The 17,138-nt window shown below is 24.1% G+C and overlaps 1 protein-coding gene across 1 annotated transcript; it reads left to right on the plus strand.

The window, feature by feature from the left end:
• Positions 1-15,112: 15,112 nt before the first annotated feature.
• On the plus strand, positions 15,113-15,616 carry LOC112599371 (tigger transposable element-derived protein 2-like). Its single transcript, XM_025346258.1, has 2 exons — positions 15,113-15,383; positions 15,444-15,616. Exons 1-2 carry the CDS (start codon positions 15,113-15,115, stop codon positions 15,614-15,616), a joined length of 444 nt encoding a protein of 147 aa, XP_025202043.1.
• The last annotated feature ends 1,522 nt before the right edge of the window (positions 15,617-17,138 follow it).

Raw genomic sequence — 17,138 nt, forward strand, 5'->3', positions numbered from 1 at the left:
CATATTATTATTATGACTATATTTGCATATTGTGTATAATAATATGTGATTTTACTTGAGTCCGTGGAATCTTATACATTTATATAGTATAATAATTTTTCTACTAAATATAAAATTATGATCAATCAATTCATAGCTACTTGTTTAAATCATGTAGTAACACACATAAATACTTAATAAGGATATAACGTTATATTTTGAATAGTTTGTTAGCTCAGAAGTAAATAATGCATATAATTAATATAGTATATATTATGTAATTGCTTTTTAAGATCATGAAATTATATAATATTTATTGATGTCTGACCTTACTATTACTTTTCATCGTTCTATTATTTATTGATCATAGTTTTTTTTTTTTTTTTTACGATATATACATAAAAGCAAACATATCTAAGCACAAAAACTATTGTCAAATCCAAAAAATTAAGACTTAATTTATTGAATATTTTGAAAATATTATCAACTTCATATTATTTTCATCATTTTTTGAGTAAAATTCATCAAACCCTAGACCTCAAACATCAGTATAGTAACAATTAATTAAAACAAAACGAATATTAAATAAATTACTTTATTCCTCACGTCTATTATATATGAAAAATATTTATAATAATATACGTATTATACAAGATGATACTTTTAGCGTACAATAACAATTGTTTGTATAAGTATTAAAATGTCTGAAAATATTTCATTTTATATAATACGGAAAAGTCTTGAAAAAAATAACATTTTTCAATGAAAAATTTATATTTTTACACGCAACTTTTTATCGATATTATTTTTATGTCTTACTTTTTTTAAGTGGAAAAATGTTTTAAAGCAAAGTATTTTTCCGAATATTTCAACGTTTAAAAATGTATTTTTTTAACTACTCACGTGTTTTAAATTCGTTTTTTTATAAAAATACTCCAAAAATAACTTTAAAGTATATGAAAAACAATTTAAAAAAACGTTCATAATTTTTAAACAACGAATGTCATACATATTAATATGTATATTATATTATAAATGGTCCTTCTTATTCCGATGTCGATCAGTCGAAACTGTTAACCTCTCCGCGTACACGTGGATCACTTCGACACTGTCATCAACCCTAATTGATATCACTCTGGTAAAACGACGTTGATACACATATGTATTACCCAAATATTGAAATATGTATAATATATTAAACAGATGTTACTATAATATATGAGTAGTAATTAATTGTTTTCTACTGACCCGTATTGAAATATTGACATGTTATAATATATTGTACGGAATATAATAATTATTATTATACAGAGGTACTATCCATATAAATCGATGGGATTTCGTGGTCGTACTATAAAACAAAACTATCCTGTAAGCTATACATGTTCAAAAAAAAATACATACGTTAATTATTAAAAGCTTTATTAGGAATTAATGTAAAAAAAATAATAAATGTTATATTTATATTTAGATATAAATGGAAAATTATTGCATTTAAATTGTAGATATCCATTTTAATACATTATAGGTATCATTATATAAACGGGAATAATTTCGTGATAACTTTTTTATTTCGACTGGTTACCTTTACATAACATATTTGATATTGCATTTATTTTTTGCTTTTGTACGGTTAACAAGATAATTATTAAAGTACTGTTTCCATTTTTTTAATATAATTCCGAGATAAATGTAATAATATAATATAAGTACCCACCTAAATCATTATTTATTAGATATTATAAACGAGTAAAAACACAATTTTTAAATTATTAACTAGTTTAATACAGTTTTAAAACTATGTATTTTGTTTAAGAAAACACACCATAAACAAAAATAAAAACTTTAATTTTCTGTATCAACAATCAGTTTATTTTAATTTAAAACAGTTGTAAACCCTTAACTGATTAATAAGTATAATATATTTGAAGTATTTGTAATAAATCAATAGATATTTATAAATTATTAACTTGGTTATCATACAAAAGTAACGTAGTATGCTGCTATAATAATGAAATAATTATCTCAGTCTTTATATTTATTGATTAACAAGAATATCAAGTATCGTAATTAGATATCACTGGTATACATAATATAATAATGTAAAATTAATAACTATAGTATGTACGACTTTGATGTCTATAAGATTATCATATTATTATTATCGGTTTTTAGTACACTTTATAATATTTATTATATTAGACGTACTAAATAATTAACTTTACGTTTTAATTTCTTATTAATTATTAGAAAATTATACATTTTGGAATATTTCAAAATCCAAAGTTAATAGGTTTTAATACAATTTTGTTCTCTTTTAATCTCATCACGATTCAAAAACTTTGCGATTCATTTAAAATAAGTTTTTTCAACGTTCGAGGATTGAATTTCAACAAAATGTATTATTTTTTAAAAATAATGACCATCTCTTTCTTTTTTCTTTTTTTGGCAATTTGATCTACCTAATCATTAAACGTGTAGAAAAAAGTCCCAATTAAGTATTAAAAAGCCTGAAATGCAACTAAAAACTAAAAATGCAACTCAAAGTTTTTTTTTTTGTAACTACAATTAAATTTATGTATAATATTATTTCATTAATTATACGATAATTTACTAACTCAATAATATTAGGATCTTAAAATAATCATTTTAAATTCCAATACTGATTTTTTTCTTAAAAACCTTGATTAGTTTTTAGAATCTATAACAGCGGTTCCCAACCGGAGGTACGCGTACCCCTAGGGGTACTCGCGATGATCTCAAAGGGTACGCGAAAAAAAATTGAGTAATGGCGGAAAAATATTGAATTTAGTTATTTTAAAACTATTCGTTTGGGAAATATGCAATATACGTTATTAGTTATTACAAATGAAAACGTGTGTCACACAAACAACAATTTTTTCTTATCTTATAGATATGTGGATTAGAGTATAGAATACTACATAGAATACTATCTTATTATAGATTATATAATATTATTACATGGTAGGTTGCGGTGTTAATATGTATTAGCTTAGGGGTACAGAAGGATAAAAAGGTTGAGAACCGCTGATCTATAGAATCTAAAGATCAAATTCTTTTTTAGTAAAACTTATATACAATTTACATAATTGCACTATCATATTTTAATACACTTTATAAAGATTTACTACATTATTTACAATAACTTTACAAATTAACTAGACATAAAATAACAGTTGGTTTTAAACTATCAAGTTAATTGTATAAAATAATGAAGCACAGCAAAACAACAACTGGTACAATATTATAAATACCAATTATCAATCATATTGATAACATTGAAAATATTCCTCATAAAATATATCTATATATAGGTAACGAACTATGTAGAAATTTTAGACATTGTTTACTATCACACAATGTCTGATAAATTTTGACAAAATATAAATAGTTTAGTTTTAAAATTCTATTTCTTACAATGTCCAGAAACAGTAATTTTCAAGAAAATTTATTTTCTGCTCAGAATAGTGTAGACAATATGAAGTGATCAAATAATTATTTTATTTATTTTTTTAATATTTATGACAGACTGCAACTTAACAAAAAGTATACAAAAATTAAAAACCTTATTCGGAAGTAATAAGTTTAACAGATTATCTCAATGATCTGTTAGGTATATGTAGAATTGATGAATATGGTGATTCTGTCTATGAGTAGTTGTATGGGTTATTTAAAAAAAGAACGGACTTTGCACATTTTGAAGTATAATGTTATATTTACACTGTGGAAATTATCTGATATGGAAACTTATAAAATTTCAATTTACAAGTTTTGGATTAGCTCCTACAAATACTGACTAATAAAGCACAGACTACTGGTGTTATAAAAATTCCAAAAAGTTTAAATGACCTGATTTGCTAAACTTTCAAGGATAATATAGGAGTAGTTGACTTATAAATTCTGATTTTATGCTTATAAATAAATGGTTAAAACTTAGCTCGTTCAGATATTGAGATAATAAAGAGCGTCGAGCTTTTGATAAGTTAGATATGGTTGTTTCGTGGATAATCAAAATAGGTTGTACTAACAAATTCTAATTAAATTACTTAAACAATATAATCAAATTTTAGCTTTCGGCTATAACTTATAAGATATCAATATTAATTTATTAATTTAAAATGTAAATAAAGATAAGTATTCTTAGTTCTAATCTAATAAAATCCAAATTTACATGATAATTATTATTGTTGTCACTTTAACACTATATTATTTCTTACAACTGAGTTATGATACATAATCCATACAAGAATATATTTTGTAATTTTAAAATATTAATATCTTTGTATTATTTTTTAAATAATAGTAAATTAAAAAGTAGATAATAAGGTAAGTGCTATGTTGTATAGTGGGTGTCGAGTTCTTGAGTGTAACTCGTTACTGAATAGGTCACTGTATGGGTATTGTGTTTTATTTGAATTCAATAATAAACCATTGTATGTGAAAATGATTATGAATGGAGACTGACAAACAGTCTATCATATAAATATATTGTTGTTAATTATTATACGAGTAATAATTTATTTTACTGTTAGCAATACGGTATAAACTAAATATAAGCAATAGCTTGTAATTATTCTAAATTTTTAGAAAATGACTCTGTGGATATAAAACATAATAATATTCACCTACATGTAAAAGTTTTAACTACTCGTGTAAAGTATATTTTGATTAGATACAACAAAATAATTAAAACTTTATTATTTGTTTAAATGTCGAATTTTGATATAACATCGAACATTTATAAAAAAAAAAGTTCTTGTATTTTTAAAATTTTTTGATTTCAATATAAACTATTTTCATAAAAATAAACCTTGAATTTAATTTCCAAGTTTAACTCCTTAAAAATACTGAACTACAAAATAATTTACATATCATTATAATCTTGATTATTTTTGTCAAAATTTGAAATTAAAATATTTAAAAAAATATATCATGCCTATGTATTTTCAATATTTTTAAATTGTTATAATAAAGCGCATAAGTTATTTCATAAAAAAATTTTAATTTATATTCATAGAAAAAAACTAAAAAGTTGAAAATATGAAAAAAAATCAAAATTATTCGACAAACTTTGTATCGTGCTTAAGAAAATTTTAATTTTATCACTTCGTGAAAATTTTAAGTAAAATTATTCAATTCCAAGTTACACCAAAACAACAAAATCGATTTTGTCGAAAATAAGTTATACGTAAAATTCTCGTTTTTCTTTAGTTTTCTTTAGTTTTATTTTATTTTACTTTATTTTTTGTATTTTCCGATTATTTTGAAAAACTTTGAAAATTTTCTGTTTTGACTTTTTAAAAGAATCTACTAGTTCCAATCTTTTTATCAGAAACTACCCTCAAAGTTAAAATCAAAGTATTTCCACTACTTTCGTTTATATAGACAAAAAAAACTTATATCTTTACATTATTCCAGTTATCATTATTACTTATTGTACACCTGTATAGATTGTAATATTTAAAAATAAAGTCATATATTAAAAAAAAAAAAAATCTTTGCGTTATAGAAACATTCATCGCACCGTTCAGAATCTATATATAATGATTTATAAAACAAGTGAGGTTTAATATTAATTTTTTCTTTAACTATTTGTATTGATTATCTTTTTCTCAACTACGTGTCACCAGTTACAATTTATAGTAAAATCTAAATATCATTGTATACATTTTCACAATATTACTCATTTTCATTACATTAAAAATTAAATTTATATTATTTTATCTGTTAGTTTAAAATCTTAGTTTTATCATAACTAGGGATCGGAAGTTAGGAGCTAAAAAAGACAAACTGTATACAAATATGCACAAAAAAAATACAAAATATGCATTAAAAATTATTCTAAATTCCCCCCAAAAAAAATTAAATTAAATGTTGTTAATAAATTAATAAAATAGTAATATACATAAAAACTGTTTATAACTAAAAAAAAAATTATAATTGGTTGGCATTTTGACATATTTATTATTGAGCTGAAAATATTATTAAAAATATTTTTTCAGTATTTTTAAATTACGATAAATACCTTCGTTGATAATTTTGAATTTTATATTCAATATTAATTGAAATATACAGGTTAAAATCATTATTTTTAGAAAAATATGAAATATGTATAATATACGTTTAAAATTAATGAAATATGCACTTTTTTTTAGCTAAAATTGACAAAATATGCAAAATATACATTTTAAATTTTCAACTTTTTAACTGTTCATTATACAGTTCAGATTTCTAACTTGGTCTGCTATAAGCTGAGAGCATATAGAACAATATTCAATCCTACAACTTCCGAGCCCTGAATATAACCATGTAATAAATGAACTATTAGCATCAGTATGACGCATAGTGTATTGTTTGAAAAATACAATTATCATGAACACATGCTTATTTTTATTATTCAATTATAATATTATATAAACAGTAATTTCATTTGTTTATTATAAAATATGCATGCCTATAAATAGTTATAATATATATAAGAGTAAAACTATTATAACAATTGTGAATTTATTCAATACAAATTTATATTTAATTTTAAATATTGAACACTCGATTTTAATTTTATTTCTTGCATTACGTTTGAATTCGATTCCTGATCAAAATCACTCCAACCTAAAATTGTATAGAACATTTTTTTATAACACCAATAAATGTTTTCCGATAGATAAAATTGAATGTCTCTATATAACGAGCTTTTCTAGTTTTGCTTTTAAATTAAAATCTGAGAGTGACCAACTATAGAATTTGAAATTAAAATAAACATACCACCATCCACTACAATTGTACAATATTATAATATGCATTTAACCTACTACCAAAATAATAATGAAACAAAAAACGAAAATTCACTGTTTCAAATAAATGTCAATATTTTATTTTTGAAAATAATTTTTCGTTGATTAAAATAATAGAACTTTATATTTTAGAAAATATATTTATAGGTATATATATTATATATTATTCATCAATCATGATAAAATTAAGCTGAAAACTGCACTTGATAATAAAAATGCATTTCTTTTGAAACATTATTCCAGTTTGTTTTTTACGGTATACTTATTGTTCCAAATATAAAATATGGACGCATGATACATCAGCGTGTTGCAATACGTATTCAGAATATGAAGGCATTCTTATTTTATATTGTACCCTCGAGACTGGTTTCCTCATTCTTTTTTATTAAGTATTTTTTATGTCCTGGAATACACAGTTACAATGCACGCGTCATAGTTGTCTTATAAAAGACTCGATTATTCTGTATAATATTATATATAAATAAATATATTTTTTATATACGCTGTATAGAAAACTATATTATATACATACGTCATACATATATATAATATATCTTTTTGATCGTACAAGCGATAACCGTTAAAAGATGTTTGATTAAATTTTAACGTTGGAAAAAGGATTGTTGTTATTTGACTTCAATAATAAATATAATTTTATACCAACATATATTATTTACCTACTTTTTAAAAGAAAACGAATAAAAACCAAAATTTTGCAGATACTATTTACAAAGTATTAGTTTTTTTATGTTTTTGTAGGTATATATTTTAATACACTATATAATAATCATATCATAATGTGTATACCAAATTTAAATTCTGTAAATCTGATTAAAATTCAAATATATATTCAATAATTCATCCACTCAACATGCTTCATTAGTACTGTATCATTCTATAATCCAAATGTATATTTACTGTAGATCTTTCTTTCCAAATTCTTAAAATATTTCAAAGATCTTATTATTTTTCTTTTCTCTCTCCCTCTCTCTTTCTCTCTCTCTCTCTCTATATATATATATATATATACCATCAATAAAATTCTTAAATGTAATCATCCATATTTTTTCCACAAACTGAAATAATCTTTGCAATTATTTTTCTTTGACGTTAAGCATAATGTACTCATTTTTATTTAAATATCAAATAGCTAAAAACTAAACTAAGTACAAACCATTTTGTAAGCCATCCCTCTATTTCCAACAGTTAATTATTTGGTGATGATTTTTTTTTAATGTTGATGTATCAAAATCAAAATTTAAACGAATAGTTTTTTTAGTTATTCAACTTTGTGTATTAAGGATAATAGGTCTATGAAATCAGTTTGGAAGATAAAAGGATAATTTATAGATATATTGATAATTTTAATATTTAATAAAAATCTATCAACATTTATAATTTTTTTTAATATTTCAAGCATAATATACATTAGGACCGATATTAAAATAATTTTATATTTTTAAAGACTATTATACTTGGCATAAAAATTTTAAAAACTGAAAAACTACTCATTCGAATTTTAAATTAGAAACAATTTTTTTTCTTTTAACTACTAAATAATTTACAGTAAAAAAAAAGGATTCTATTTAAAAAAATAGAAATTTGTATTACCAAAAATATTTCTTAATAACTAATACAAAAAAATCTCAACAATTACAAAATGTGATGTTTAAATATATTAAATGATTACAAAAATCAAAATTTGAATAAAATTATTATTAAATGAAAAAAATAGGAGTGAGCATGTTTGTTGAACCGTGTAAATGATATACTGAGTTAGGCATACTGCAGTTGTTAGCATATACAAAAATCGATATTAATATTATTTTTTAATAATAAAAATATATAATGTTCTTTTAACTTGAGTTTCTAATATTCAAGTTTACAAACATTGCAATGCTTGGCAATTATAACAGTACAAATTATAATAATTATTACAAACCAATAATGTTATACAGACATAATAAATTAAAATAAATATGGTTGTTAATCATTACTCATAACTTATATTTTACAAAGCCGATATAGGTATCTATATGCAACTAAATTGTACCGTTTGAAAAGGCAAAATATTCTTCAACATAAATATCCATAAGGTACTTGATTCGAGTCTACCTTATTGAATAAATACTTCAACGTCCGAAAAAAAATGAAACATTTGAAGCAAAATATTTTATATAGAATTTTCAACTGGTAGTTCATATTAATACACTATTGATATATTACAATATTGAAAATTTAATCACATCAAATAAATATTTGTTTTCTATTTCAGTCTAAATGTTATAAAATTATTCATTTATACACCGTTACACATTTGTATTTACCTGTAAATGTTTATTTTAATTAAATCAATCAAATCTGATGAATTTGTTATCATTATTATAAACGAATATAACCGTGTTTATGAACTGTATACAATAAATTAAATGTTCATGGAATACTTGCAATAATATATTATCAACAAATAAAAGTATAATAATGATTTGTTCTAATATAATATTCTTAATTTTATTTTATCTTTGTTTTTAATAATTTCATAAATCTCTCTATTTTTTCTTTTGTAAACCATAAACTCGTGTTATTCTCACTTCAATATACAAAAGTGCTCAGCCCGTATATATTTTAATTCTAAATAAATAAATAAATATAACAATATAAAAAAACGCATGCATTCACGTATTATTAAACTTTTATGCATCACATGATTACCTAATTTTTTGACTTAATTATGAAATGAATAATAATTTTAAATTTATTACTATTTTTTTGCACCTATAACTGTAGTTATTACAATATTTCAACGATAATGGTATAATTTTAATATATTAAATCTAACGCACGTTAACTAAATGAAAATTATCACGTCATATTTTTTATATCAACGTCTTGAACATATACTCCTATTTATACTGAACACCATTGACTCTGAACTCAATATTTTGCAATGCCGACCGTTTAATGCAACGCGTAGAAAAATTAAACACTTTTCTCTGTTAAAAATTACCAAATAAATAAATAACAACTTAAATCCAAAAAAGTTCCCAGTTATAATAAAATTATTCCAAAAATACCGAAAGAGCTTCCAAAGAAAACTATCATTAATTTTGCACACATATACAACGCTATTTTATGCACGGAATGTATTCCAAAACAATGGAAACGATCACAAGTGATCATATTGCTCAAACGAGAAAAAAAACCACCCAAAGATGTCACATCATACTGACCGATATCACTCTTCCAAGTTTGTCTAAGCTTTTAGAAAAACTTCTACTTAAACGCTTAAAACCGATTATAGAGGAAAAACCAGAACATTAGTTTGGATTTCGCAACAAATATTCGACAATCGTTCAAGTATATCGAGTTAATAATGTGATTAATAAATCTCTTAAAGAAAAAGAGTACTACTATGGAGTATTCCTTTACGTAGACCAGGCTTTTGACAAAGTTTGTCATAAAGGATTCTTCATCAAAGTGCGTAATTAACTGCCACATACCTGGTATGTACTTCTAGAATCATACTTGACTGACACGGTAACCAAATGGAAAGACATATCAACTGGAGTGCCGTAAAGAAGTGTTTTAGGACCTATCCTGTATCTATCCTGTGCCTACTCTAAACAGCTGACATACCAAATGATGACAACACAATTTTAGCTATATTTACCAATAGTGACGTATTTTAAATAATTTCTCGGGGTGGGGGGGGGGGGGTTACATTTTTAAAAATCATATGATAAAGCTTACTTTGAAACAAGAAATAGAAAGATAAAATTAATATATACAAACATTATTATTTTATAATTGAAAAAAAATGTCACAATTTTAGTAAAATTAATTTTTAGTTTAATTAGGTACATCGATGTAATAGATTTATTAAAGTATTAGTATAATAATTTTTCAAATAAAATAATTAATTGTAACGCCATCTTTAAGTTTACATTTTTCTTCATTTCAAATTTTAAAAAAATTTAAAAAAGTCTAATAGCTCTACTATTATAATTTTTTTGGATTGTGGACAATATTTTTATAATTTGTTTATCGAAAACTCCGTACACACATACTGGTTAGATATGTCCATATAATTTATAAATAATACTTTAATTAAAAACTTTTACGATACGTTTGGTGCATAGATACATATTTTTTTTTTTATTCTGGAAAGTGTTTGAACCTGTCCCCCCCCCCCCCCCCGTAAATACGCCACTGTTTAACGACAATACGGTAATTTTGTCAACACATTGGTCAGCTTACTGCAACCTATAATTTACTGAAATCAATTGACAATATTTTTGCTGAGATGAAACATTAGCAAAATAAGATTAATGATGTAAATCAGTACTCGCTAACTATAGGTACGTTACGTAAAACCGAAAACACCCAAATAGTACTGAATCAATCACCAATCCAGCAAAAAGACTCAATTAAATATCTTGGAATACATCTTGACTCTCGTCTAAACTAAAAACACCATGTCCGTTATAAAAAAATTCAGATTAAAGAAAAAATACAAAAACTTTATTGATTAATCGAACCCTACTCTGAGTTAACAATCAAAAACAATCGTCTACTATAATATATAATTATTATAAAACCTATCTGAGTTTTACAACATTCAACTGTGAGATTGTGCCAGCAAGTCTAATATTGATATATTAATATAACGCTGTCGAAACATCACACTAAGGACCATCACTACAGCCTATCAGTTCCAAAGAAACAATACAATTCACCGTGATATGATGCTGCCTACAATAGCAAACAAAATCTAAAGGTTTGCTCACTAACACGAGAAGAGTGTAGATCACCATGTCAATTCATTGGCCATCTAATTATTGGATAACTCTGAAAACATCAGACGTCTTAAGCATCTGAAACCATACAACTTGGTTTAAGATTTTATACAAGTCAGTAGTCATTTCATTAGAAGTGACTCCTGTAAAGTATATATAGTTTATAACTAGTATATAAAATATACATAATTATTAAACATTTTTATAAAGACCTTTGGGTCGTTTAAATAATAAAGCTCCAAGGCATTTGAAAAAAAAATATATTTTTATTTTATTTCATAAACGTATAAAATATTATACTCTCAAAGTCAACAATAGTTGCTTTTCTTCACGATACAATTTGTTCCGTTGAACTTTATTAATAAATACATCTTCGTATCCGGTGTTCCCAGACATTTTTCTCGTCAAATATATACGCATTTTTTTTTTAGACAATTTTCATTATAGCTACAACTATATACAATTTCGTTTATGATTTTATACCTAAACCCGGTTCTTGCGTACATTTATCACCATATGTATATATATAAATACTAAAGAATGGATTCATGATATTGCGAGTTTCGTTGCACATTGTTTATGATTTTTAATAAATACAAATAAGATGTAAAATGTAATAGGAAGGTATATAATATAATATTGCAATATTATACAGTATAATATAAAAGGTATGTTGTCTATACCATGTAATAAAATAATACAAAATAGGTGTGCATCATCATTGTACTATTATAAAGCATTCTATTTTCATATAATAACAATACGACTTTGAGTCAAACCAAATAATATAAAAATTAAAAACGATAGAAATGTGTATGCCACAGAGCGTGAAGTGGTAGTGTACACTTTATAATTTTGATTGCATATAATCTATTGCTACAAAAGTACTAGTTCATTTATAGCATTATTTACAAGATGATTCTTTCAATAATGAACAATTTTATGTAAATATATTTAACGATTGATTTATTTTATTTTTTTTAGTAATTATAACATGTAGATATGCAGTTAATATAAAAGTTAAATTGGCTAAGGGTATCCTGCAAAATTTATGGTTTATCACTAGCCACTACACTTGTCTAAACTTTATAGACCTACTCATTAAAAATTATCAAAAAAAAAACTATAACATCGTTAAAAAAACTCTAATTTAATTTTCAACATTATTCTAATATCTAATTTTTGAAATTAAAACATATGTTTTGCCTTTTAAGAATTAAAAAATAAAAACAGTTTCTACTCTATGCACAAAACGCTACTCTTCTTACAATGTAAAACGTTGTTATTGCGTAAATCTAGTTAAATTTTCAAAAAAAAAAAAAAAAAAAAAAATGGTCCGTAAAATGGCGAATATTCTTCTGTTAAATTAATCACCTGTTTGTGTTTAATATGTGTATGAAATACATAATAACATACCTAGTATGTATAATATGTACATTGTAAAATGTACAGTATAAGTATTCCCGCAATAGTAAAAGCAACCATTTTGTAGAAACGATAACTGGAAACGGGTGTCCCGAAATACTGCTGTGTTTCAGTTATTGATAGAGAATAATAATAATACAAAAGAATAATAAAAAGATGATAACATGTCAGAAATAAAAACTGACTTGCATAAATGGTATTTACATGTCTATTGTTCTAACTGTTGTTATTGATTTATTAATGTTAATAAATATTACTTGTTATGCCAATGACGTCTCCAAGAGCAAAGTCAATCGTAAATTTATGGGCATATTACATTATTTTGCATTTTAATATGTTTCATTTAATCATATGGATCCACTACAGTCGATGATGATTATTATGTTATTTTCATATACAAGTTGCCGCTATAATAACAGTTCTACAGTGTTATAAACAGTTGCGACAGTTGCGTTGTTATATAAACTTCTATATTATTATTATTATTATTATTATGCTATTATATATTATATCCACCACGAAATTAAAGTCTTTCATCACGTACTTTTTTATAAATTCATATTCAAAGTTAACACGGTCAACTATTCTGATGCTCATTCATATCGCTTGGTAAACTAGGTTTTTGTAATTCTACGAAAATATGTAGTGTACGAGTACGTTTGCGAATCAAAACGAACATATTAAATTAATTCTATATGCTATTTATATAAAAATGGGTAGAATTTCGCAATAAGGATCAAATATCTTTTTTACATATTTGTTGTTTTTTTTTCACGTGGACAAATAAATTGGACGATGTGTACCAGTTGTAGATAAATAATAATTGAACAAAATATATAAACAGTGGTTTACCTGTATCATATTAAATGACAGGTTATGAAACAATTTTATTAAAATAAATGATAAGCTGAGCAAATAACGTTTTAATGTTATATTTTAATTTTTTACAATACAAAAGGAACAAGAATTTTTTATGTTTACCAACAGATAACATACAAGAAAGTTTTTTAATTAATAATGTTTCTAAAACATACTCAAAATCATGACCCATGCATATACTGATGACTATAATAGCCAATAGGAAACACTATGGATAATAATTTTAATTAATAATTTATTATAGCTGTAAAATTGTATACCACATAATATGTACTTATTATATTAATTGAATGTGAATTTTATATTATTTGTACTTAATTTTATTCTATAAGTGTCACTACACAATTTTATAAATTTATTGTCTTATAAATAAAGTTTTTTTCGTCAATAAAGATAAAAATATGATAATAATAATAATAATAATAAAGTGATTCACCAAATATTATACTCACCTTAATTTTTCAGTTTAATTATAAATCAATTTTCATTTTTAGAATTTTCAAATACATTTGAAGATTTTATTTTCTAAATCATGAGATATTTTTTGTATTACTTAAAAAGTATCCATAAAATAGATATAATTTTGGTTAAGTGTTTATTATACTTGGACCAATTTTATATGTTATAAATGTTGATGGGTTATAATAAATTACTAAAACGTTTAAATCTCCATAATAATATATTATATTTCAATCCTACTATCATGAACCCATTATAATTAATGTAAAAACTAAATTAACAAAAACTATTTGTTTGAATATTAATTTTGACACGTCAAAATATCCTGAAATGAAAAAAAAACTATTTTGTTTCTGTATCTCCAATTATCATAAGACACTCCTTGAGTAGTGAAACGAATCTCAAAACTTAAAAATATATTCTTAAGATAAAATTAAAAATTTTAAAAGTTAGATTTTGAATAATTAAATTAATTTTAAAAAAATAGGGTCAATATACTCGTAATTGATGAATCACTTTGTATATAATCTGTACGTAAACATGAAAAATGTACCCTATATAATATTTAAAATATAATATATACTCGTATTTGCTATATTGAAATATTATGTATTATTATTACACACGTACACATAATAACATTTAGATTTCCATTTTTCAGATGATTCGGATTTCGTATTAATCGCATTCATCATATATTATAGTAACTATGTACAAATAAATTTATTATAGGTTTAATTTAAGAAAATATTTTTGAATATGGTAGAGCGAGAAGGATACACAAAAAATGACATTTACAACGCTGATGAAACAAGTATAAACTGGAAGGCATTACCCCGAAAATCATTAGCATCACATTGTGAATCATCAACATCTGGTTATAAAATAAGTGAAAATAGGATAACTGCGATGGTTTTCGCAAATGCTAGTGGATATTACGCTTTACTATTATTAGTGATTGGAAAAGCTATTAAACCATGGTATTTTAAAAATATTAATCGACTTCTAGTGACATATAAGGTACAAAAAAGTGCATGAATGAATTCTGAATTATTTTATGAATGGTACTCTAATGAATTTATATCTAAAGTCAAACAAGAACGAAAATGTAAAGGAAGAAAAGGAAAAGTTATGCTTTTGTTAGATAATGCACCATCTCATCCTTCTACTAAAAAATTGAATATGGTAGACCCAGATTTTAATGTTATGTTTTTTCCTGCAAATACTACTACAATAATATTCAACCTATGGATCAAGGGATAATTGAAAAGCTTAAACGGATTTATAGAAAACAAATATTACGACGTTTGCAGTTGACGGATTGCGAAGAAAATGTCAGAAGTTTTTATCGAAATTTAAATTTAAAAGATTCATGTTATGTATTGTTAGCTGAATGTTGGCAATCAATTACAACACAAAATAGAAAATAGAAAAAATGCCTGGAATAAATTATAGCCAATTGCAGAAGTAATTCAAGAAAATCAAGAAATATAAGAGATTACCAAAATTACAAATTTACTAAAATCAATTCCTGGACTTGAAAAAAATAACGAATTTAATATGAAAGACTGAATAGAAAATGATGCAAATGATTTAGGATTTGAAATATTGAACCCCATGAAATTGTTGAATCAGTAAAATAATCAGAACTGTTTGCTCAATATGAAAATTAATTTGAAGACGCCAAGAACTATACTGGTTCTACGCTTAATGAAGCCTTTAATGCATTGAAATCAACAATGCAACAACAACCAGAGTGTAATACAACCGAACTTTTATTATTAAAAAGAATAAAGGATTTGGCGGTGAAAAAAGGAGTTCATTAGAAGTGCAAAAAAAAATTGATTATTATTTCAAATAAATACATTACATATATATTCATTATATTTTTTTATATTATGTATGAATATTATATTTAGTAAATTAGTTTTTAACTTTATTTTAAAATTTTCGATGATTGTTTGATTATCTACACAAATCGATTATTCACACCCCCTTCGGTTTCAATTAGTGAGGATCGGCAATTGTAAACTGCGCCCAAGATACAGGTAAACACAAAATCATACATGTTAACTGCGCCCGAGTTTTTATTAAGTGTAAAAAGGTGACATGTAAACTGCGCCCGAGTAAAATTACAGGTAAAATACTTAATAAGGAACAAAGTTTAAACGAAATGAAAATAAATCAGTAGATAGCAGGTGTAGTCGAATCGTCCAGAAAACGCAAAACTCCAAAAGGGATACAATTAAACAATTAGTTGATGACTACGAAAATAGGGACAAACTAGAATACTTAAGAGGTATTGCTTATAATTTATCATATCAAATTTAATTTTAATTTTATAGTATTGTGACGATAATTGTTTTATATTTAATTTTTTTTAACGAATTTGAATTTATTTTATAATACTGCAGAGATGATAGTTTTAATTTATACCTATGGTTTAAAAAATAAAATTAATAGAATTTTTACTTTTCGCTATTAGTGTTTTCGCTGTTTTATTTTCGCGATTTTAACTAGCACCTCTAGCAGAACTTTACCGGAAGTAGTGATATCCATCAGTCATCAGATGTCGTATTACTGCAATATAAATATTCGATAACGTGTAGGTATTTCTTGACGAAAATAAAATTTCTATGATATACTTGAAAAAGTACACAATTGTCAAACATAGAGACTTTAATAAGTCAAAATTTAATAAGTTTATAAGTCAGGCGTAGTTTACACTATACCTTTTTAACATAAATAAAATTTCGGGCGCAGTTTACAAAAAAAAAGATCATTT

The sequence above is a fragment of the Melanaphis sacchari genome, unplaced genomic scaffold (genome assembly GCF_002803265.2).
Source record: "Melanaphis sacchari strain LSU unplaced genomic scaffold, SCAv2.0 Contig0_pilon_pilon, whole genome shotgun sequence".
Lineage (NCBI taxonomy): Eukaryota > Metazoa > Arthropoda > Insecta > Hemiptera > Aphididae > Melanaphis > Melanaphis sacchari.

Excerpts from the sequence above, each read along its gene's own strand:
- LOC112599371 (XM_025346258.1), top strand. The coding sequence starts at position 15,113 with ATGGTAGAGCGAGAAGGATACACAAAAAATGACATTTACAACGCTGAT. Across the intron at positions 15,384-15,443 it reads GACATATAAGGTACAAAAAA|TCAAACAAGAACGAAAATGT; the intron begins GTGCATGAATGA and ends TTATATCTAAAG.